The 23,807-nt window shown below is 35.5% G+C and overlaps 4 protein-coding genes across 5 annotated transcripts; all 4 read left to right on the top strand.

Annotated features, from left to right (window-relative positions):
- Positions 1 to 2,962: 2,962 nt before the first annotated feature.
- LOC110694644 (3-oxoacyl-[acyl-carrier-protein] reductase FabG-like) lies at positions 2,963 to 8,448 on the top strand. 2 transcript variants are annotated; one of them, XM_021871805.1, is made up of 5 exons: positions 2,963 to 3,240; positions 3,494 to 3,595; positions 4,752 to 4,951; positions 5,682 to 5,911; positions 7,821 to 8,448. In XM_021871805.1, exons 2-5 carry the CDS (start codon positions 3,501 to 3,503, stop codon positions 8,097 to 8,099), a joined length of 804 nt encoding a protein of 267 aa, XP_021727497.1. In that variant the 5' UTR covers positions 2,963 to 3,240; positions 3,494 to 3,500; the 3' UTR covers positions 8,100 to 8,448. The 2 variants fall into 2 exon arrangements, with proteins under 2 accessions (XP_021727497.1, XP_021727498.1); XM_021871806.1 differs by lacking the exon at positions 2,963 to 3,240 and having other exon boundaries at positions 3,502 to 4,616.
- A 1,230-nt stretch (positions 8,449 to 9,678) lies between these two features.
- LOC110694643 (squamosa promoter-binding-like protein 16) lies at positions 9,679 to 13,109 on the top strand. The gene is made up of 4 exons (XM_021871804.1): positions 9,679 to 10,000; positions 10,302 to 10,888; positions 11,504 to 11,646; positions 11,742 to 13,109. Exons 2-4 carry the CDS (start codon positions 10,455 to 10,457, stop codon positions 12,206 to 12,208), a joined length of 1,044 nt encoding a protein of 347 aa, XP_021727496.1. The 5' UTR covers positions 9,679 to 10,000; positions 10,302 to 10,454; the 3' UTR covers positions 12,209 to 13,109.
- Positions 13,110 to 14,030: 921 nt separating this feature from the next.
- On the top strand, positions 14,031 to 15,004 carry LOC110694803. The gene is made up of 2 exons (XM_021871971.1): positions 14,031 to 14,533; positions 14,730 to 15,004. The coding sequence occupies exons 1-2, from the start codon at positions 14,222 to 14,224 to the stop codon at positions 14,781 to 14,783; spliced, it is 366 nt and encodes a 121-aa protein (XP_021727663.1). The 5' UTR covers positions 14,031 to 14,221; the 3' UTR covers positions 14,784 to 15,004.
- A 6,523-nt stretch (positions 15,005 to 21,527) lies between these two features.
- LOC110694641 lies at positions 21,528 to 22,944 on the top strand. The gene has a single exon (XM_021871803.1). It carries the CDS (start codon positions 22,079 to 22,081, stop codon positions 22,838 to 22,840), a length of 762 nt encoding a protein of 253 aa, XP_021727495.1. The 5' UTR covers positions 21,528 to 22,078; the 3' UTR covers positions 22,841 to 22,944.
- The last annotated feature ends 863 nt before the right edge of the window (positions 22,945 to 23,807 follow it).

Raw genomic sequence — 23,807 nt, 5'->3', positions numbered from 1 at the left:
TTATATGATTTTCATCCATATATTGATACATGTAAAATCGAAATGAGCCACAAAAACATTACAAATGAACGATGAAATATTATAACTCATAACTTCTGAATATCACATATAACCGACCCCTCACTCTTTGCCACTAAACCACCACCTTCGTAAGGTATAACAAGTACAATTTTGCACCTAAAAAAGGAAGTTTAACTTAAGCTGTAATGAATCAAGCATGCAAACTACTATCATTATGTTTTGTTGCTTAAGCAAACATGTATGATGGATTGGTGGCAGTAATGTTGCACATTTATCCCAAGTCACTCATATATGCAGACATTGCCACACTACAATTATTATAGACATGTAGTCCATTATTCATTAATTCACTACCAATTTTTTTATTTTTTTTTTTAAAAAAAAAGTTTATTCACTACCAATTCGAGTAAGCTTTAGCCTTTAATTATCTATTTATAGAATATTCAAATTTTAAATTTCAATACTAGATCAATAAGTTTACAACTACAAGAAATAATTTTTTGTCGTTGATGTGTTTCAAATCTTTTAATGCTTGAGCAGTTGCACCACTAACTTGGATCAGCTTCTTATTTACAAATTACTGTAGAATGTTGATGTATTGCATGTTTCCCCCTTACAAAAAACAATAAAGATAATATATGAATAGTAAATTTATGGTCCATCAATAATTTTTGCATTTAAATCGAGTCAATAATTTTGCTTAATTAAGTTGGTAGAAGAGATTTTGCATAATTGCATGTCATATCAGAATCTTCATATGCTTATCAAGAGTATGGCTATTTGATACCATTATCTCCTACCATGTCGATTGTATCATACATGTCCGCAAAGAATAAACTTTGTTTTTGTTTAATTTCTCATTTGGAGTTCCCTTAAATGATTAATGAGCCAAAAAAAAATAGGTGTTAAATATATACTCGTAAATTAGCACTTAAATATATAATAAATTTATCGTACGCCCGGATTAGTAATTACACAAGAAAATTACTTTAGAAAACGATGCATCATTTTGTGGCTATTTAATAATGTATTGTTTTTTTTTTTTTTCAAACTCATGTACAATGCTTATGAATTGGTTACAAGCTTACGACTTTCAACATCCAACACTCTTAACAGTTGGAAGATGACATAAACTGAAATTTTGTATTATGGGTAAAAAAAAAACTTTGAATTTTGCCTAATAGATACTCCCTCCGTAATTTATTACTTGCTCCACTTTACTTTTGCGGGTGTATTTTTCATTTTCTATTTGGTAAACGTTTTACAATATTTTACATTACAAATTTCTTTCCTCCTAGTGGACCTCCAACTATCATATTTTAATATTTTCATATTCTATCTCCTTCCAACTATCATACTTTTTTCTTCCACTAATCCCACTTCCTTCATATTTAATTATTTCTACTATTCTCCTAAAACTCCGCACATGGAGAAATGAAACAATTAATAAAATACGGAGGGAGTATCTAGAGATATAAGAGGCAAAAGTTAACGAATGTCCTTGGATAAGATAGTTAAAAGTAAAAATATTAATTTGAAATGAACATTAATTAATTACACTGATCGACGTGTTATTTTAAAGTGCATTCCTATATTAATACCATTTTAAATAAATTTAAAATAGATATCTAACGTCTTGGAGGCGTGTGTTAGCAAGATCCTTTTTTTATCACGATATTACATTGAAAACTATGTTAAAAATAAACACTTGTAAGACAAGACAAGACCAAAAATAAAAAATAATAATAAAAAAAATAGCGGGCGAAAGAACATTAGCAGAGCAAGAGCTAATTTAAAATGTACTATCCATTCTTTTTTATTCTTTATGTTTTGACCATTACTTTGTATCAAAACCATATCATTTGAAATTTTGTTATAGCTAGCTTGAAATTTATCCTTAAAATAATACTTTTTAGAATTTTACTCATATTTTATGACCATATTCATGGTTAAAGATGGACATTAAAAATTGTAAAATTTAAATGTCAAAATCGAAACCACATAATACACCGTACTATTAATTTTAAGGTCATTAATCTGCCGTAATATAGTAAGTGGAACTTCTATTAGATACACCTAAAAATAGGTACATTTATTCCCAAGGGTATATTTGCTACTTTTATTCAAAGTTCCTTTCATTGAACAAAGAGCTTTGAATTAAATTTCACCTTTATCTTTACCCATAAACAACTAAGAATTACGCCTATAAATTACTCCATTACATAAAACTTGGATCTTGTTGACGGACTTGTTAGTTTTCTACCGTACTATGAGTACTATTTGGGTAATTCAGGCTTTTGCCAAATCTGAACCAAACTACATTACAAATATACTTGATATATATAAAACAGAAAAATAAGATTCTACTTTTTTTTTTTTTTTTTTTGAATAAAGATTGATTCTTAAATAAAAAGTCATACGACATTTATAAAGAGATTTAAATTTGATAAATACATAACACTTGAATCAAATAAAAACATCCTTTCAGCAAAGCTACGATCGTTGTTGCAAATCGTAAAGCATCCTTTCAGTAGAGCTACGATCGTTGTTGCAAATCGTACATTTTTCATAACCTCTTTTATATCGTTGTGATTTATAGACTTCTTCGATGAGGGGTTCTATCGATCTGTTGTAATCGTGAAGAATATTTTCGTCTGATTCATCTGATTGTAATGGAAGGATTAACCTCTTTTTCGATCCCGCATAAATCTTTACCTATGAAACAACTTGTACCAAACTCAAAAAACAAAACTAGAACAAAGACCAACATAGAGACACTTACTACACTCAAACCCATTATAGGGGTACTTACTACCTTTCAAAGAGTGTAGATTTATTGAATTCAATAACAAAAACTTAAAGAAACTAAAGGCAAGAGGTCGAAAATAGTCCTATAAAACACTTTTTTAAAAGAGTCTAGAGAGAAAAATATAGAGAGGATGGCTAGGCAAATAAGATTCTACTTCTACAAGTATTATTTTGTAATTTGTGGTCAACTTTTGGGCAACGTTAAATGCCCAACACCTCTTTTCTTATCCCCTTAAATACACTTAATACCAGCAATTAAGAACTGTCATGTCATAATTCTAACAATTATGCTGCGATTTCGTCAAACACACGTGAATCCAATGTATTCTAAAAACCCCATTAAATACGCAGAATATATCAATTGCAAAAAAAACCATCAAAATTATATCTTGATATCTTACACATTTTCTGGTAAAAACCCTTGATTTTTTCTATGCAATTTCCATCCCTTTTCTTGTCCGTTAATTTAGTTTACTTGGGTTTTCAACAAATTTTATGATTAATAATTACATTGCATTTGGCGTGTCAATTTTCGTTGTTGAATGTGAACATTCCCATTATTATTTTAATGCTTGACTTTTCTTGGAAATTGTTTATAAATAAAGGGGTTCTCTGTAAACTGTGCTATAATTAATTGTGTTTGTTATTTGTTGTTGTTGATCAGATAATTAATGATGGAAAATTCTGGTAAAAGGGTTTTGCTAACCTCTAATGGGGATGATGTTTCTGTTAACATTGCTTACAATTTGGCTAAACAAGGCTGCAGGTTTGAATTTATTCTGTGTTTTGCAATAATTTATATTGTAAATGCATGTTTTTGTATGTTCTGTTCAATTTTAAAACTTATTTATTTATTTATAATTTTTTTTTAATTTTTTTTTTTTCATGTTTTGATCTAATTTGAATGTAGATTATTGTAATGTTCAATGTTAGTTCTCTGAAGTTTAAGCTTGGGATTGATTTCTCATGTTCCCTTTATCTCATGGTTTTGTTTAATGGGTTTGGTTTGATATGATTTTCGAGTTTGAGTTAGAGTTTGAGTTTTCGAGGTGAGTTTGCGTACATCTTGAACCTATGCCATCCTATAAAAGCCTCACAATCTGTTGATGCCTTGATAGGATTATTTGAGTTTATATGATTAAGCTATAGATTTGACTAGTTGATTTTGTTTGAAACAAAATTAGCTTACTTTATTGGCTATAAGAGTAAGGTGTTTTTTTTTTTTTTTTTTTTTTTTTTTTTTTTTTTTTTTTTTTTTTTTTTAGTGTAAAAGGAATGTGTAACTTTTGTCCTCTAAGGGCTCTGACATTTTGTTTAGATTAGTTTGTTTCTTAGCAGGAATGTGTAACTTTTGTTTTATGTGACTTTTTAGATTGTATTTTAAGCAGAATAAGTTTGCCTTTTGTTGGTATTTGATGTAAACAAACTATGATTATGTAGTTTTAGGATGAGCCTCCACCCATTAGTTAGCCATAGAATCTGTATGGATAAGTGGTGTTGTTTCGAAAGGCGTTTTAGGCTGGCTTGTTGCTCGTAAGGAATCTATACTTATGTTAATTTATATGTACTCAGAAAGTCAGAAGTGGACAAGATATATGCTTAAAGGGGGTGTACATTTCAAAATTTTGGGTTTTCCTTCCAATCCTTTATAGAAGGAAAATGAAGCTAGTTAATTCTCCTCCCTTCCATTTTCCTTCCCCATTTGTATCCAAATATGTCCTGAACTGGATACATGCTTTCATGGACTTTGTAATTTTGTATTGCTAGAAGTGTCTCAGCCTATCAACGTAAGCTTCCAGATCTATTTCTAATATTCATTACATTTTCCTGTGACAGACTTGGGTATATATATTTTAAAACTTTGGTACTGTTAATTTGCATACTATGTTTCTGTCTGATAACTTTTTAAAAATGTTTAACAGGCTGGTTTTAATGGGAGATGAAGGCTGTCTGCGAAATATCGGTGATAGGATAGCTGATTCTATAAAGGATAAAAATGCAATTGAAGTCGTAGGATTGGATATGGAGGATGAAAGAGAGGCGGTCTTTCACGGTGCTGTGGAGAAGGCGTGCAATTTCCTTGGAAAATTGGATGCCTTTGTGAATTGTTATGCTTATGAAGGTAATTTAAGTGACTATTACAATGTTAATTTCCTAGATATGTCCGTTGCAGAATGCAAAATATGATTGTTTTTTATTAGAATAAGAGTGAAGAAGACTTGGCTCAGAAATTCCTGCATTGTAAATCCTTCTCCTCCCAAAAGAATTAATAAATAAATTAGTAAGACAGAAAACTGCTTAGTGGTTGGTAGGTTATGATATTTGCATTTCATGCAGGTGTTTGATTAGCATTGTTATGCATTATTTTATGTTACACGTAATATAATAATCCTGGTGGACCTAATTGAGAATTTTGTGGATCATATAATTTTTCTGTTATATTAAATATTGAGATACTGCTTTGTGCCAAGGAAAAGTTAGCTCTAAAGGGACTTGGATGTTACGTTATGCTTCTTAATTAAAACGTGTGGAGGCTCCAAATCTGCATTTTGTGCATACACTTCTTAGTATACTGTTGAATTAGTCAGTGTATCTTTATCTAGTAGTTTATTGCTGCTTATCACCGTTGATGTGCCTCCATTAGACGTTAAACTTATTAAATTGCTTCTTATTATTGGTCAACTCTGATTTTTGCGAAAATTAAATAAAACATCTTATCAAACTGTCACTGCTTATATGCTGAGAAGTTGTACATTAGTTAATTGCCTTCGTATTATGGCACTGTAAACGTATTATTGTTGATTGTGTTCCTTGTAGATTTGAAGGTTGCTGAATTATATTATTTGTGACAGGCAAAATGCAAGACCCTTTAATGATGGCCGAAGATGATTTCAAGAAAACCTTAAAAGTAAATTTTATGGCAGTCTGGTTCTTAGTAAAAACCGTTGGAATTAAAATGCGCGACCAGAGAACAGGGGGATCCATTGTACTTTTGACTTCAATAATTGGTGCTGAGAGAGGATTATACAAGGGAGCTGCTGCTTATGGCTCATGTTTGGCTGGAGTTAATCAATTAGTGAGGGTAAGATGCAAGTAATTTAAGCTCCGCAATTTCTATGTATTTTTTGAGTTTTGTACGTCTTGTCAGTAAAGCTGGAACAAGGCCAAGCCAGGAGGCTCAAGTGTCTTGCTGGCAGGGCAGGGGCATTTGGCTGCACTGTCTATGGCATGGCAGGGTGAGGTCCTGATGGGTACCCTCCCCCTGATATACCGCACCTTTGCCATGCTGTGGGCAGCTTGTGGCCGGTCTGTGCCATTTGTTATCTATAAATCAATAATTTATATAGTAAATCTTTGAGTAACGCTTTTAAATTGTAACTACCTCCATCCCATAATAATCTTCTGACTTTCTAAGTGACTTGAGAATTGAGATTGATAAATAGTAGAAGATGCCCAATGTTAAAAGGAAGTGAAGTGGGGGAAAAGAATAATTAGAAAGGAATGAGGTGGGGGGATAAGGAATAGTAAACTAGAAAAGGATACACAGGCTGTTGAGATGTATGCTCAGTAGGCTAATTTTCTGTGCTGAGCGAGCTCATGCCTCCCAGCGTAGATATGCGAGCCTTATGCTGCCTACATGTCCCTGTTGGCTGGCCCTTTCTCACCCGAGGCCTCGTGCCAACATGGTCTTGTGCTAGCCTTGTCAGTTTGTAAAGCTTATAATGTCTCATTCTATCATTAGGTGGACAATTAGTTATTAATGTTGCCATTAGGTATGACTTTGAAAGCATCTGACGCCTAGTATCAAGGCATAAGCAATTGTACCATCCTTCACTTTATGCATAATGGGTTCCCTCGTCTGATGTCCTTCAGACCTTCAGTCCTAAATTAGACAATAAACCTTTTCTAACATGAGCACTCTGTTTAAGGCCTTTTTCTTAGATTTGTCTTCGTCCCTGCTACTGTTTTCCAAGAAATCTGGAAACCAATGGCTATCCTCGTTTGTTTTGATTTTACACTTGATGAATTTTTGCATCTATAATTAGTCTTTGTAAAGGATGTGTTTTCCTAGGATTCAGAAGGGGAAGTGCTGTTGGGAAGGGTTTTAGCTTCCAAGGCTGGGATGTGAGAGGAGGGTTGGGAGCTTGCATAAGCAGATGAAAGATGTCACCAGGAAAGAATGGAGGTGATTGAGGCTATCTTAGTCAAATTTTGGGTAGGAGTTGAATTTGATTCCAATTACTCCTGTTTCTTGACACTCCTTTTCTAGTACAATAAACTTCCTGTACTGCAATTCAACATCTGGACTCAAAATCTATTTGTTTCTGTCCTCCCTTCACCGAGTCCTCTTTGTTCTTTTCTTTCTTAACTTATAATAATTTCTGGTAATAACTGAAATTTTTTTGCTTCCTTAATAAGTTGCTGCCTGTTGTGCTATGGCTAGTAGAATAAACCTAACCGCCAAAATGCTTTGGCTGCAAAATGCAAGACTATTTCTTAAAGGGTTTAGTGTGGAGTTTTATTTTTCTTTCTTTTTCGTCGATTTAATTTCAGATATTAAAGTACTGGCTTGGTAAATAGCATTTGTTGTTTCACCACCTGAAAGAATTACAGTTGGTTTTTCTTTTGTGGCGTATCATGACAAGACCCACCACCCACAGACCACAGGAGTGCAAATGGAGTAGGACCATGGCATGTGCAACCCATATGGAGCTATGGCTTCGTGTCATATTGATAATTAATTTTGTTATCTTAGTAGGTGGCTGGTTCAAATTAATCACAAATTTGTTGGCATTTATTACAAGTTTGTAGGTTTCTGTAAGAAGTTGCTGTGTTAATCTCGTGATTGATTTGTGTTTGGCAACATCAACTAATGGTTTCTATTTCTTGCTATTGTGCACGAGGGATTTTTTTTTTTTTTTTTTTTTTTGTTCACGGTTCTATTTTTTGACTTGTGTATCTGACAATATTGACTTAATGACTTTGTGTAGATTATGGCAATGGAGATAGGGACACACCAGATCAGAGTTAATGGAATTTCCCGTGGCTTGCACATCCAAGATGAGTACCCAACTTCAGTGGGGAAAGAGCGTGCGGAGAAGTTGGTGAAAGATGCAGCACCTCTGCACAGATGGCTAGATCCTAAGAAGGATTTGGCTTCAACAGTTAGTTATCTAATAAGCGATGGCTCACGATATATGACTGGGACTACAGTATTTGTCGATGGAGGTCAGTCTCTGACTAGGCCTCGGATGCGATCTTATATGTGAGTCTGCTAGCTGAAATGGCAAGCTAGTCTACTTGGAGTCAAAATCTACAATTGCTGAATATCATTTTATCATCACAGTTAGATACAACCTTTCACTATAGGAGGTATACTTATAGGAGGTTTAATTGTTACTGTATTTGTCAACTCATTATCTTTTTTGATGTAAAAAAAAAGTTGCCATTAATATAATATAAATGATCAAGTTAATCATCCAGCTTGTTGGGCCCTGGTTTTTGAGTAGGTGCCATTTATATCATTTAGAAAATTTGCTGATCGCTGATGCAACTTTGAAGAAGCAATGTATGGCTTGGAATTGGAAAGGCAGCATTATATTTTAAAACATTTATCTAGTTTCGTTGTGCATCTTTTGAATTTTTGGTAATCAAATTTATTACTGATTACAGAGCACTATTTACCGCGATTTTGAGTTAGTTTCGTATATTTGGACCTCCTTGTGAATAATAAAAGCACGTGAATGTAGATGGAATTCTATTGCTACGACTTTCAAGCTTTGGACGAACTCATTCACGATTAGTTGATTACCATTAATGTTATTTGTTAACATATATGGCACGTAGCACGCATAAAGGTGACATGAGATAATTATATGCCTTCTCTCACAATTATAATTTGCAATAACTAGTGTACATGTTTGTGAGTCTCCATGATGTCTAGCATTTTGTTATTTTGTTGCAAAATTGGTAGTAGTTTCAACTAGTTTATCAGAGGTCCCTGCCTTCTTCTGCTGAAGTGAAAGATGAAAACTACCTCACCCTATCTCTGTGTGGCCCGCTATTCATGCCTTTTTCTTCCCCTGTTTCAATCACCCTTTTTGTTTGTGTGTTCTCTTCTGTCTTCAACTCACTTGTTCATTGAACCAAAAATAAAATTAAATGAGAGTACTAATTTTTCTTTTATCTACCACTTTTCAGAGAAAATGAAATATATAAGACTTAGCTTAATCAACAAAGCATCCTCCTGAATGTCTTAATAGTGTTGTGCACTTAGTACAACCGGTTGTATAGTGGAAATTACCCGAGTAAGTGGTATGGTATGAAAATACACGTACAGCATACAAGTAATGGTTAAAAAAGAAAGTTACCCAAATAGCTCCCCTAAGATGGAGCAGGTATGATCTATTTAAGAATGGAGTGACTAAAAAGTGGGAATGATTAGAAAGTGGAAAAATAGTGAGTCAATGGTTCCCAACCCCACAGTGGGCATTGAAAAAAAAGGTAGATTCGATTAAAAATACTGTAGATTTGAAGTTCATACAACTGTTATTTCTCCTGTACTTGTAAATAAAAGAGGCCTACTGCATGCTTTATGCAGGGATTCAGAGAATTATTATCACCAATATAGTCCAAGTATCCTTGCAGAAATTTTTTATAAAAAATAAAATTACGTGTATTTTTTATGTATGTATATACTTTGCAGGTTCTCTCCTATCATATGATCGGCCTCATTAAGTTCACCCTCTTTAGGAGAGTATCCTGATGGTTTTATATCCGGAATTATATACATAGGTTTAGATTATTACTCTATAAATACGGAGTTAAACCCGAAACCACACTTTGCATCCCTCTAAACCCAGTGATAAGACAAAAGAGCTTGTCTTTTTACTTTCTACTGTAGTATCTAATGTGGGGGACAAAAATACTTGTGTGTCCTCTTCACCCACAACTAATGAATTGTCCTTGATTTCTTCTTAAGGGAACACAATTTTTTTTGCTCCCCCCCTACCCACACAGTCATTTCCCTATCTCCCTTCCCACCTCATATTATTTCTCATAGTTAGTTTACCCTATGATCAATGGTTTTTCATTATCCTGATGTCCATGTCAGAAATATGGGTGGCTTAGGAAGCCCTAATTTAGTGCCCTTCTGCTCAAGAACTTGATTGTAAGTTTACTCTCTTTTGATCGCTTTTTCGATATTTAATTCTCTTCTTCATTGCTTTGGTACTTGGTTTTTATTATATAATCACATTTTGTACTGTCCATGCACTTTCTTGCAACTACTTTTGCCTTGGTATTTCAAAAACTATACTTTATAATGTGTGAAGTTTTGTATTCAGTGTTTTCAGTTATATGTATGATTTTTACAGGCTTTAGGTCTTACTTTGTATGTTGGTATTTTAGTATAGTTAGTAATTAACTTGCAGTTCTTTTTCTTACTGTATTTTTGTATGTTGATGTTCAAGGTTTGTTTTCTGATGTAAATGGAGTTATCAGGTATGGTGATTTAGACTGTATACCGACATCGGTCTGCAGTGGGGTCGTAAACATAGCAAGTTGTGTGGATAAAGGTTTATTGAGTGGATATCATTGTAGTTTGTAGGAAGAGGAAAGGGGTAATGGAGTGGGACTCTAAATCATGTGCTTGGAATGGTGTGAGTAAGGTGGAGTTTCAAGATAATGGTTACCATCATCATCTGGCTACGTTAGCAGGTTCGAGTGGCACCGGAATTAATAACATGTTTTCAGTGGATCTGAAGCTGGGAAGATTGGGAGATATGGGAGATGTATCTATGGATACCTTAAAGAATTCAATGCCTTTAAATATGGCTTCTTCGTCTTCTCCTTCACCGGTTTTGGCGCTTTCAAAGAGGGGAAGGCCAGGCAACAGCGGCGCCCAAAGTACTGTTATTTGCTCGGTTGATGGGTGTGCTTCTGACCTTAATCAATGCAGGGAATATCATCGCCGCCATAAGGTATGTGAGAGGCACTCTAAGACGCCTGTTGTTCTTGTTGGTGGGAAGGAGCAACGGTTTTGCCAGCAGTGTAGCAGGTAACAAAAAGTTTACTCCTTTAGTTTGGAAATAAGCTTCATTATTTAGCAATGTGACAACTAAATTCTGATGGATAAAAGTCAAAGTTAGTGTGAAATTAGAAGTTTTTGTTTTGAAGCTTGAATGTTTAGTGAACTTAGCTCCCTTCTGAGCAGGCCTAACTAGATGAAATTATTATCTTAGTACTAATGATAAACCATTGACCTCGTTTAAGGCATCCCCTTGTCTGTTAGCTAGCCCTATTTCTGCATTGAGCTGATAAGAAACCATAACTTATTGGTGTAGATATATATACTTCTCTTCGGATAGCTTTAGGCTTAATTTTTTATCCTGCGAAGTTTGTCGCTGTCTAATGAAATAAGTAAGGCAAGCATCCGAGGTGCATTTATACAATCTATGTGCAGTTAAATAAGTTCCATAAAGTATCACGTTCATCCTTCAACAAAATTATACAATTCATGGATAAGTTTTGCCCCTTAATTAGTAAATCAATTCATAGTGGAAATAGATTAATAATGAGTACTTTTGTGCTGCATTGATTCTGCTGCATTTCCTGTGTTTTTTTATTTTATTTTTTATTTTTCCTTCTCAATGTATGCACTTTAACCCCTCAGGTTTCATTCCCTGGAAAAGTTTGATGAGGTAAAGAGAAGCTGCAGAAAACGCTTGGATGGACATAATCGCCGTAGGAGGAAAAGACAGCCTGAAACTTTTAACATGCCTGATTCTGCTGGTGGCGTTTTGTCATCTCAAACAGGTGACCTGATCAATTCTCAGCTAAATTTCATTAATAAAATATTATCTTAGGACTTCATTATGATAATTAAGACTTCGTATAAATTCAAAATGCAGCAGATGGAATGCTGCAGTATTCCTGCCCCCAAATGCATACTGTAAATTGGCCTACAATGTCTCAGCCTGATTTGTACTTCCAAAATAATCAAGAAACAATATATCAGCCACTTCTGAATGACGTTGCTCCAACCGGAAGTAGGAGAGGCGGCCTAAGGGTTTCACCTGATAACTCAGGATGTGCTCTCTCTCTTCTGTCAAGGTATTCATCCCAATCGTCAGATATCCGTGTGGGACCTGTTATGCAACCAACGGTTATGAGTTCAGCAACAGCTCAAGGTAGCAGTACTTCTTTGCATCTAAATAACAGCTATCAACTTCCTTGCTCTCAGGGTTTGGACGATATTGAGAGTTCAGCTTCACTCTCTAGCAGTTCTAATACTAATGCTCCAAACATTGGAGGTTTCCACACAGGCCATGCAGGGTTTCGCGAAAACACTAGGATTTTCCCATTTGGTTGGGAGTAGTTAAGTCTATAAATACTCACTATTCTATAATCATGAATGTTTTCTATGATTATTTATATCAAGATCCTGTGCTATAAGAGGATATGAACTAACTTCATCTTCTCGATTTCACTTGATTCTTTATGAGAGAGCTTGTCTCATGTCTGGTAATCTTTCTCTACTGTGGCTTTAGTCCTTAGACATGTTGGAAACAAAGTTTTATGATTATTTGCATTAATGTATCATCAGGTTAGTTTGTCCTTAGCTATAGTTTCTGCCGGGAAAGCTAATAAAAGTATTTCTTGCCCTTATTTTAGTATGTTACTCGCTTGTTGGATCCTCAACACTCCGACATAGGTATAGACTAGGCCATGTCACTTCCTATTGGATCAAATAAAGGAAATTTTTCACAAATTACCGAGCATGACACTTGGACACATACATTGAGAGTCTGACACAAGCACCTTGAGTCAAGTAATACAGACATTCAGATAGCTGAGCCTTTTTGGTTTGAATATCAGAAAAAATCTCACAGCAATAACAATGTTTATGGTAGTAATAAGAGTAGATTCTAAGAGGAGCATGTATAAAATCGGATCAGAATACTGCAGCACAGATTATACAGATTCTGAAGAAATTGGCAGAAGATCATTTTAGAGATATGATCAATATTTTCATATATCTTTATCAGCATCGAAACAGTGCTCTGCCCTCGCTCCTCAATTGCCATGAAAGAACGAAGAGGATGCTCAATTATTAAAGAGATGAAAAGAGAAAAAAGAATACTGAAGAGCCACAGACTGTGGCATCTTTAGAGGATCAAACACTGATACCATTATAAAGATGCCTGTAAGTGGTCCATAGTATGTGAAAGGACTTTACTTGCTCTGAATCTCAAGTTTTAATGTTTTCAGAAAGCAAATCAAACTAGCCAGCTGAAACAAAAGTAATGCAAGAGTTGTATGTATACTATCTCTAGTCACTTACACCGTTACACGTACAACATACGTAGCCTTAGCTTATCAGAGAAGGGAAGTATGGATTATGGAATACGAGTATATGAGGCTGCAGTATGTCGTTGCTTTAATTTACACGCGTACTCTTGATCTTATCCATGGAAGTCGTTTTCTGGTTTTAAAAGAATTTAGTGATGAAAAAGATATGGTACTGATCCTTTTGACGAAGAAGCTAATCATACATCATAACTGTACTAATAGTGTAACGTTACATGTCATCGTGTGAGTCAATGGAAACATATTAAGTTACTCCGTGTATGATTGTCACATAATTCATTAATTCCATTTAAGAAACTGATTATTATAGACAACGTGATGTTATACTTAATAATATATTAATAGCGCCTTTATTATTCCGTTGACAAAACTTAGTACTCTGTACTTCGTATGAAATAAGCCACAGCATAACTGCATAATTAAGAATATATTACAATACAATAACTCATAATTTAGTTCTGCATTACCTGGAAATAACTTTGTAGATAGTGACATGAACATGTAATGTATCTTTTAAGATTCATGAAGCATCAGAAATCTGGAGAACAAGACAACTGAAAGATGTTTTTAGTGTAAAAATTTATTAAGAAAGGCTGCATGTTGACAATTATTTTGTGTTTGTGTACTGTCTAGGGGATAAAATGTCTTATATACCCTTGATAAACCAATTGTGGTTAGACTAGACTACTAGAGTTTTCCCTTAAAAAAAAAAAAGACTACTAGAGTCAAGGACACTATAAACTATTTAGTTGCCTAATTGTTAAGCAATTAGACGGACTCTTTTCTTATCAACAAAAACTAGTTAAAAACAGTTTCGTGTTTAAACCGACTCTTATCCAATAGGTTATACAATATTCTTGAAAATTTTGGTTCGCGGTTGATAAAGTTGGCAACTTTCTACGAGTAAAAGGTGCATGAAGCCATTATAAATAGAGCATTTTCCATAGTCCATATAAAGCTAGGGGGAACGCACCATATCCCATCAAACATTAAACATAAGCTAGAGATAAACCAGATAAAGATGGATTCGCAACACAATCGTAAAGGCTTCATCAAGGGGAAGTTGCTTTCCTTCACTCGGGCTTCAAAATCTTCTTCGAATCTTCAGTATAGCAGCAGAATGAGGCCAAACCTGTCATCTGCTTCTGTTCCCTCGATCACTTATCTTGTCGATCATCAAGACTTTAATCCTCAGCCTAGACAAAAGGTTTCGCTCTTTGTACCAGAGTACAACTACAAGTCTGTTAACGAGTTTGAAAGCTACTTCAGCACAGTAGATGATGAAAATGTTAACATGAAGGCTGCAAACTACATCTCTTCTGTCCGCGAGAGGAATTTTTCTGTTGTAGCCAAAGAAATCTTTCTTTTTATCATTTCCCAGAAAATGGATAAACTAGGTGGATATGTAAAAGAAATTCTTTGTTTTAGGCTGACCAGACACAGCAGTAGCATAACCAACCAGAGACTTGCGAATACAAATTCGTTTTGTGCTTGTACCCCAAAATATCATTTTGGCTCGAATCATTAACATTAAGCTTGAGAGAATCAACTCTGAAAGAAATAGCAGCTTAGAATTAATCTAAGTCGTACTTCAGATAATTAATTGTCTTTGCTCTTAGGAAAATCTTCACTCACTTTTCTCTGATGATCAACTTCATCTATCCATCTAGCTAGAGTTATGCAGTTATGCCAGTCCAATAGTTTTTCACTTATATTTCTCTTGTGTAGTACATGGGTAGTGTTCTAACTCTTTAATGTATGTTACCTCTTGCATAATGCTTCGCAATGCAATCTTATTGTTCTTTATTCAGTCTATCAAGCAGAGTTCTACGTCGAATTCTGATGAATTTGGGGTAAAAGAGATAATGAATGGCTTACTTATTATTCATCAATATGTAGATTATTTATACAAAATCTACACTCATAACATAGGAAACAATCATCCTAAAAGATATACTAGCATAACCATAATTTCCAAAGATATATATTCTAAATAATATCTTAACATAAATAATCCTAAATATATTATTCTCCAAATAATATCTTTATATGCTTCCTTACTCTTTCCATATGATCATGTCCATGATCTATATTCTAGAGACGCTTCCAAGACAACTCAGGCAGTAAGGCGCTGAATTCTGATATTTTTATCATGAGCAGAATTATATCAAGAGGGGCATATTCTTAATCATGTTTACTATCTAATTCGACACTCTGCAAGTGTAATAGAAGTTCATGAGCTAAAAAATATGTAGTTTGGATAATAATAATAATCGATTTTTGAAGGAACATAAGATATTTCATCAAAAATAATTGTTAGAATCTAAATATGACAAACACATAGCCACTTGCAAGGCGGTGCCAAAACTTGAGGAACCAATTCTTGCAGTCTAAGATCCAAAGTTACTTTAGTGCACAAAAAAATGGACTGAGGTGTACTTATGGATAATGTTGTATAAGAGAAGATGCTTGTGAGATTTTAACATGGGGAATATCTTGAAGTCTTATCAATCGTCATTGGTGGATATAGTGTAAATTTTCCGACGATTTTTTGTTGGAAATGTATGTGTTGTCGGAAATACCCTTGTCAGAAATATACACTTTTCCGATGAAAAAGCCATCGGAAAACACTTTTTCCGACGGTTTTAAAGGTCATCGGAAAATTTTCCATCCGTTGGTTTAAAGGGCAGTCGGAAATTTCCTATGACTAGAGGTGTCCACCGTGCGAGTCGTGCGAGCTGGGTTAGGGTTAGGTGGGTCGCGGGTTGGGGTTTCATGACACACGGCACGACACACGTAGGGTAGGGTGGGCCAGGTCGTGGGTTGGGTCGGAGAAGTTGGACACACCAGGGTTAGGTTCGTGGGTTAGACGAGTCGTGGGTGGGTCGAGCTGGGTTTGTGGGTTAGACGGATCGTGGGTGGGTCGAGCTGGGTTTGTGGGTTAGACGGGTCATGGGTGGGTCGAGCTAGGTTCGTGGGTTAGACGGGTCAAGGTGGGTTAGTGAGTTAGGGTGGGTCGAAGGGTGGGTTAGTGGGTTAGGGTCGGGTGGGTTTGTGGGTTAGGTGGGTTAGGGTCGGGTGGGTTTGTGGGTTAGGGTCGGGTGGGTTCGTGGGTTAGGGTCGGGTGGGTTGTGTGGTGTTTTAATTTTTACAAAATTAACAATTTGATGGCTTGCTCTTAATTAAGATGCCTACGTATCCTTATATTATAAAATAAGGAATCAAAGCCAGCGTAGTTCTTATATTGTACTTCTTTTGAAATTTGGGGGGGGGGGCTTGGACCTATCTTTAGAAAACTAAAATTTAATTTTGCAATTAAATTGTAATTTTCGAAAAATAAGTTGCCTACGTATCCCGAAAGAATCAAAGCCCACGTAGTTCTTAGCGTACCTGATTTAGACTTTTCTAGCCACCCATGTTTGTTGCATCATCATCCCCGGAAGCTGCATCATCTGTTGACGACTCCAATATCATCACAGGATCATCTTCATCGTCTTCGTCTTCCTTTAAACCTTGAGTTCTTCTTTCAGCTTGATCCCAATCTTTCTTACAAACACAAATTTGAATGCTTTCCGGAGTTAAGCGAGATCTTTTTTCATCTAACACTCTTCTACCTGCACTAAAAGCAGACTCGGAAGCAACAGATGAAGCGGGAACTGCAAGTATATCTTTTGCAATTCTCGCCAATATAGGAAAACTTTTTTTATGTTCTTGCCACCATTTTATAATTTGAAAGTTGTTGTTGGTCTCATGTTGATATGACAAATAATCATTAATAGCAAGTGTTGAAGAAGATGATGATGAGAATGATGTAGATGCTTTGTGTTTTTTTTTCATAACTTTATCAAGAAAACCAAATCTAGAATCGGAAGTGCTAGTAGTAGTTGGTGTTGCCAAATCAAAACCATAAATAGATGCATAATGATCATAAAGGTCTCCCAAAACAGATTTGCATTTGTTAATATATTCACTAACATCATAATCGATACTTAAACTTGTATAATAAAATTCTAAAAGATTTTCCAAACCTTCAGCTTTGACACCGGGGTCAAGAATAGCAGCAATTCCATAAATGATTGGAAATTCACTAAAATAAGTATGCCACTTACGTTTCATGCTATCAAGAACGGGACGAAGTCCATCAATCTTCATATGCTCTTCGATGGTGTGAACAACTTTAACACACTCAATTATGACTAAATGAACGTTAGGCTCATAAATATAAGAGAAAATATGAGTTGCACTATCAAAAGCATTTAAAACATCACGAACAAAAGAAGCATTAGTCCAATGACTTTCGGTTATTAACTCAGTAGGATCAACACGAGTCTCATTGTAAAGTTGGGTCAAAATATCACGATACTTTATAGCATCACTCAACAACTTGAAAGTAGAATTCCAACGGGTAGGGGTATCAATAGACCATTGTCTTTTCTTAAGACCTCTCTCTTTACACATAGCTATGTACTTTCTTCTAACTGACTGAGTAATCCTAATCCATTTTATAACTGTTCTAATTGGGTTTAGCAATGGTTGCAACTCAGCGAGACCCTCTTGAACAGACAAATTCAAAATATGAGCACAACATCTAACATGCAAGAGACTACCACCCAACAACAAATTCAACTCGGAGTCATTTTTCAAATAGTCAATACACTTTGTGTTTGCAGTTGCATTATCAAGAGACAAAGAAAAAACTTTATTATTCAAGTGAAATTCTTTTAAACAATCCAAAATACGAACTTTGATGTTAAAACCGGTATGCCTTTCTTCCATAGCTTGAAAACATAGTATACGTTTTTGAATAAACCAATCATCATCCACCCAATGAGCAGTAATGCAAAGAAAAGGTTCGCCAAAACTAGAAGTCCATGTATCACTTGTAAAACTAACACGACCATCAAAAGTACGAAATAATTCAATCAAACCACTCCTATACTTATAATAAGAAGTTTGTGTATAACGTCTTAGGGTATTTCGGGGGACACGAGTAAATGCAGGTTGTAATGCAACTTTATTAAAATGCTCAACGTTTGCATTTTCACCGTAACTAAAAGGGTATTCATTAGCAATAACTAAAGTACTCATTTCATCAATCATTCTATCTTTATTATAAATGAAAGGTGTACCTCCGCCGGGTTGGTTCATGTATCCACCCAATTGTGTTTGGACGCCACCCCCCGAAGGACGGGGGCCATTTTCGAACAAGTCGTGTTTATTTTGCAAATGCCGACTCAAGGTTCCGGTTCCATCTCCCGTTTTCCAATTATATGACTTGACATTTGCACCTAGCGCCTTGCAAACTAGGCATGTACACGTGAACCTCTTTGGTTGACCAGGTTGCCATCCCGGGGGTGTGACCTCAACTCGTTCAAAATGTTTCCACACCCAAGAAAAATGTGCTCGACCTCTACTTTCACCGCCACCACCTTTCATAAATCAAATTATTAAAATTAATTTTTAAATGCTATTCATGAAAATAAGCTTTTAAATTTTAAATATTTTAATTATACTTATTTAAACGCATTTTTCATGGTAATTAACTAATTGTAAATCATAGAAAATTGGAAACTAAACTAACTTTATAATCATTAATAATAGTTTTTTTAAATATTCATAACAATAAAAATTTAATTAGAAATTACCTTGAGATGAAGGTTGAGATGTTGGTTGCGATGGAGGTGGCATAGTTGAACTTGATGATTGGTGGGACTCGTGGGAGAAATGTTGTGGTGGAGACGTTTGAATATTTTGCCTATCTCCTAAACCATAATCTCCATATTCATTGACAAATTGGTTTAAATTTTCCGTATTAATTTCATACGAAAAATTTGCACCACCACTCCTTTGGCTACCACTTCGACCACCACTTTGACTCCTTCCCATTCCTCCTCTTGAGCTCATTTTTTTTTGTATGATTACTAATTATAATATGGAGAAGAACTTTTTTTTTTTAGAATCTTAAGAATACTAATAATAATATTAAGGAGATTTTTTTTAACAAAAATATAACTCTATATAACACTTGAGAATTTGAGAACAATAAGAATTTTTAAGTAAGAGAGAAAGAAAGCTTGAATTTGTGTGGAAATTTGAGTGAAATGGAATTGGTATTTATAGGAAAAATAGAATGGATGATCATACACTTAAAAAACTAGCCGTTAGATACAAAAAACTAGCCGTTAGATACAAAAAACTAGCCGTTTTTTTTAAAAAATGGATGTTAGGCCGTGCGGGCCGTGCGGGTCGTGCGAATTGTGCGGGCTGTGCGGGCCGTGCGGGTTGTGCGGGTTGTGCCGGCCGTGCGGGTTGGGTGGGTCATGCGTGCGGGTTGGGTGGGTCATGCGTGCGGGTTAGGTGGGTTGGCTCGTGCGGGTTGGGTGGGTCATTCGTGCGGGTGGGCCGTGCGGGCTGGGTTGTGCCAGGTGGGTCGGGTTAGGTGGGTTCACGGGCTAGGTGTGTCGAATTAAATGAGTCAAAACGGGTTGTGCGATTTGGGTCGAATCAAACGGGTTAAACTGAGCTGGGTTGAAATGGGTTGTGTCGAAAATTTTGGACCCACGACACAACCCGGATTAAATCCGAGCTGTGCCGGGCTGTGCCGGATTGAAACCGGGTCGAACCCACGTGACCCACCAGCCGTGCGAGTTAGGGTGGGCTGGGTCCAACCCGGCCCACTGGCCACCTCTACCTATGACTTTAGCCATTGGAATTTGTTTATGGCTGTCGAAAATTTCCGACAACTTTTAAAACCATAATTATGTGTTTTTCAAAGTTTTTACATGGTCGTCGGAAGCTATCCATCGAAAATAACGTGTTTTCTTGTAGTGGCATTAGATGTACGCAACTTTACCTTTATACAAAATAGAGACTTTTAGAGACACTTAAAAGTCTTTTTTAACAAAAAAAAAATCGAAGATAGAAAAGAAATATAGAAAACAAGATGAAAACATGAATATGAGGGAGTTTGCAACGAGGATAGTAAACACATCAAGCTAGGATGCCAAGGTGATTCCATCATGAATATGACCCTCTTCTTTTGTTATTCTCTCCATGACCTATAGTCCTATACCATATAATACATGCAGTCGATTCAAATAAAAGGCATATTAGTTATCCATTTTGGACCAGGTGATAAATGATCTTATATTGATCAACACTTTGGAGAAGCAGACAAACTAAAACATAGTCGTTTCCAAACTACACGTAAGTAATACTCTAAAATTTTTTGTTTATCAAAATATTTTTATCACCGACCTAGTTTAGTTGTCACATGATCATATCGATCATTGGTCAAATTACACTAAAAAAAAATAAAAAAATTACACTATCAATATGTCTGTTACATAAACATGTAGTCTACTAAGTGTCAAGTCTAGTACTTGGTGAGTACATCACTAAATATTGCCACAGCAATTGAGCAATTGATGTGCCTTCAATTCTGAGGTTGTTATAAGCCCACGGACGAGGCGACATGGGCCAAAATCCTATCGGCACATTATCTAATTTGTCCAACTATAGTACTATACTAGTCAGTATAAAGATCCATTTTTCGTCTTTATAGATCCAATATTCGATTAACCACAACGTACTTCATAAGTGCTTATGTACTTCATAGCTAGAAGCTCTTTCATGTAAGAGTGTAAGACTATATTCTCTTCTTCTTTGTAATGTAACCTTTGTTTTACCTAAGAGCACTACGGGTAAACATGAGTACATGACCAATAATTTTATTTGCAATTAGAAAAAGATGGTTTTAAAAAAAAAAAAAAAAAAATCTAGGTAATGGTTGTTGTATGGCAATTGAGGATAATATTAGACCTGTTTAAATTTGACTCCAATTTAGACTGTCTAAAACGCCGTCCCGATAATGTTGAGTTTTGAGCACAAAATTTGAACTCGAAATCTAAAAATAGCTAGAAAAACCAAATTTAAGAGTCATACTTGACTTGAATCGAAACAAATTGACCATTTTAGTGATAAATTATCATTATTACAAAAATTAAAATCTCTCACCAATATACATTGTAACAAAATTTAATTGAGGCAAAAATTTTATAATTCTCTCATGCAGTCATGCCTAATTATCCAACGTCATTATCATTACTTGAATATGTAATAAATTCATTTTAAGAAGATTTAACCAAATTTGACACTATATTTATGCATTTGACTATTACAGTTTTATTTTCAATTTTGAAAAATATAAGTGTCATTGACCCGACCAACTAGCCCATAAAACGAACAGTTTGTATCATAATAATCAAGAATAATTGATCCCAAACCAAAACGAATCTAGCACGAAATCAAAACCACCCGAGCAATCGTTTTGACAAGTGTAATAAAAATCAATAATATGCATGGAAGACAAGACGAAAATGTCCAAAACTCACACAATCCATGACACACAATGACATGAGTTGTAAGCCTTGTAACAAATACTAGCATGACTACCATCCTTTTGCAAATAGGTGTAAGCATTGCAATTCATGCTATCACCAACCTAGCTCTCAATTATTTTTATCATTATTTAATTTTAGAAACATACTCTACACCAATTATTAAATTCATATAAATAAGATTTTAAAATCAATTTATTATGAGGTTGAGCATTTCACAAAGTATCATTTGCCCGCCTTTTTATCATTTATTTCTCCGAAACCGTGTGCTTCTCCTCCCATTGAATCCCTCCAAAACCAAAGGCTCCCTAAATTCTACCTAAAATACCACCCACATTTTCGCATTATTTATACACACCATACACTTTGACCATTTTTACATCGTTCAACTCATTCATTTCCCTAATTATTCTTCCTTTTTCAAAATCCGAAACAATTTCTTGTATAGGACGGTCTTACAGTAAATAACACGATACGAAATGTGTCGTACCACGGATTACTACCACCGTCAGGATCGCTTTCTTCGGTTGAAAGCTATCTCCCTCCAACTTTCTCTCACCTCCGCCACCGCCGCCGTGTCTCTCCTCCCGGAATCATTGACGCTCGTTTTCCTCCCTCGGATAAACGGCGGTCTCCTCGAAATCAACGGCTCAAAAATTCGGCCAGATTCTCCGGCATTCATCACACTCCACCGCGTCCTTAACTCCGACCTCATCTTCACCTCCAAAGACCGAATCCGCGCCTGCGACGGAGTCGTTTTCGAGGTTCACCTCGCCGGAAACCGCCTCCTTCACGGAGGTTTCAGGCAGTACGACGACGGCGATTTCAAAATGGAGTGCAAGCTTATGGAGGAGAGAGAATTCGGCGTGAGAGAAGCGGATGTGTTCGTAGTATCGGAGAATGGCGGTTTGATGAGAGAGAAAGCGGTGGCGAAGCGGCGGCGGAGGAGGAGGAATTGCCGGAAGTTTGAGGTGGCGTTGGATGAGATTCCGGAGGAGAGAGAATGTGATGTGGTGGAGGATGAAGAGGAGGGATCAGGTGAGGTGTGTTGTTGTTGTGATGAGGCTGAGAGTGAATCGGACGGTGGAGATGAGGTTGAGTTTGATCGGATGGTTGAGGAGGAAATGGAAGGGGTTAGATGGGCTGTTGATGTGGGTATTTGGGTTGTTTGTTTGGGTGTGGGTTTCTTGGTTTCTAAGGCTTCTACTAGAAATTTGAGGAGAAGAAAGTTTTTAATTTGAGAAATTTTTTTTGAAGGATGATTTTTTGACATAATCAATTTTGTAATTGTAAATTATTTTAGTAAATTACACACTAAATGTTCAAAGAGAAGACCTTTTCGAATTCTTGTATGCACTCAGGATATTGAATGAATTATTTTTGTCCATCATTTTTACAAAATTTAAAATATCCTTACAAACAAAAATTACTTTTGGATACGCCAAAAAAAGAATTAATTAAACCTAATTCATTGATTACCCAATTGCATACTGAGTAATTAATTATACCTAATATAATTAATTGTGATAAGAAATGTTTGGTTATTATTAAATGGGAAATTCATAATTGTATTAAATTTGAGTACTTTATTGTATAAATATATATTATACTTGATATGAGATTGAGAATGAAGATTTATAAAAAAATATTGGGTAGGTCAGTTAATCAAATTGGTGATAAAAAGATACCCACTTGGCCACTTATCAAGTTATCATACATTTGAGGGTTGGGTGCTTGGGTCACTTGGGTGCCTCAACTCCTCAAGACATGTATAGTGTACACTCTTGTAGTCTCGTGCATAATAGGATAATGAAAGTCTTGCGGTGTACGTCTTGGTGATAGATAATAAAAAAAAAAGGGAAACAATTGAAAATATGCACAATTAGATTATATGCATCTTTGACCAATTTACCTACTACATTAACGTACCATTGTGCCATCTATTCTTGAAATCTAGATAATGTAAAAGTCTTAAGATCTATAACAGTAGACACTTTCCCAAGAATTTGCAATTTCACCACTAAATTCAACATGATCATCATCTTTTGGAAATAATGGGATTCTGGCCGGTAACAAATACAGAGTATTTGGAAAGTTTCCGGTCTAAGCCTGGCCTGTTATTTTGGCTGGGCTTAAGTGTGTTTGGGTTATTAGCTTGCCAGACTTAGGCTTGTGGGCCAAATTGTGGGGCCCAGGAAAATGAACGAG

The sequence above is a fragment of the Chenopodium quinoa genome, unplaced genomic scaffold (genome assembly GCF_001683475.1).
Source record: "Chenopodium quinoa cultivar QQ74 unplaced genomic scaffold, ASM168347v1, whole genome shotgun sequence".
Taxonomy (NCBI): Eukaryota; Viridiplantae; Streptophyta; class Magnoliopsida; order Caryophyllales; family Amaranthaceae; genus Chenopodium; species Chenopodium quinoa.
Note: the sequence above shows the minus strand (reverse complement) of the source record. Positions and strands in the feature narration are given on the sequence as shown.

Coding starts and splice junctions, on each gene's coding strand:
- LOC110694803 (XM_021871971.1), top strand. CDS start 14,222: ATGGATTCGCAACACAATCGTAAAGGCTTCATCAAGGGGAAGTTGCTT. Junction 14,534..14,729: donor TCTCTTCTGTCCGCGAGAGG/AATTTTTCTGTT, acceptor CGAATCATTAAC/ATTAAGCTTGAGAGAATCAA.
- LOC110694643 (XM_021871804.1), top strand. CDS start 10,455: ATGGAGTGGGACTCTAAATCATGTGCTTGGAATGGTGTGAGTAAGGTG. Junction 10,889..11,503: donor TTTTGCCAGCAGTGTAGCAG/GTAACAAAAAGT, acceptor TTAACCCCTCAG/GTTTCATTCCCTGGAAAAGT. Junction 11,647..11,741: donor CGTTTTGTCATCTCAAACAG/GTGACCTGATCA, acceptor TTCAAAATGCAG/CAGATGGAATGCTGCAGTAT.
- LOC110694641 (XM_021871803.1), top strand. CDS start 22,079: ATGTGTCGTACCACGGATTACTACCACCGTCAGGATCGCTTTCTTCGG.
- LOC110694644 (XM_021871805.1), top strand. CDS start 3,501: ATGATGGAAAATTCTGGTAAAAGGGTTTTGCTAACCTCTAATGGGGAT. Junction 3,596..4,751: donor TTGGCTAAACAAGGCTGCAG/GTTTGAATTTAT, acceptor AATGTTTAACAG/GCTGGTTTTAATGGGAGATG. Junction 5,912..7,820: donor GAGTTAATCAATTAGTGAGG/GTAAGATGCAAG, acceptor GACTTTGTGTAG/ATTATGGCAATGGAGATAGG.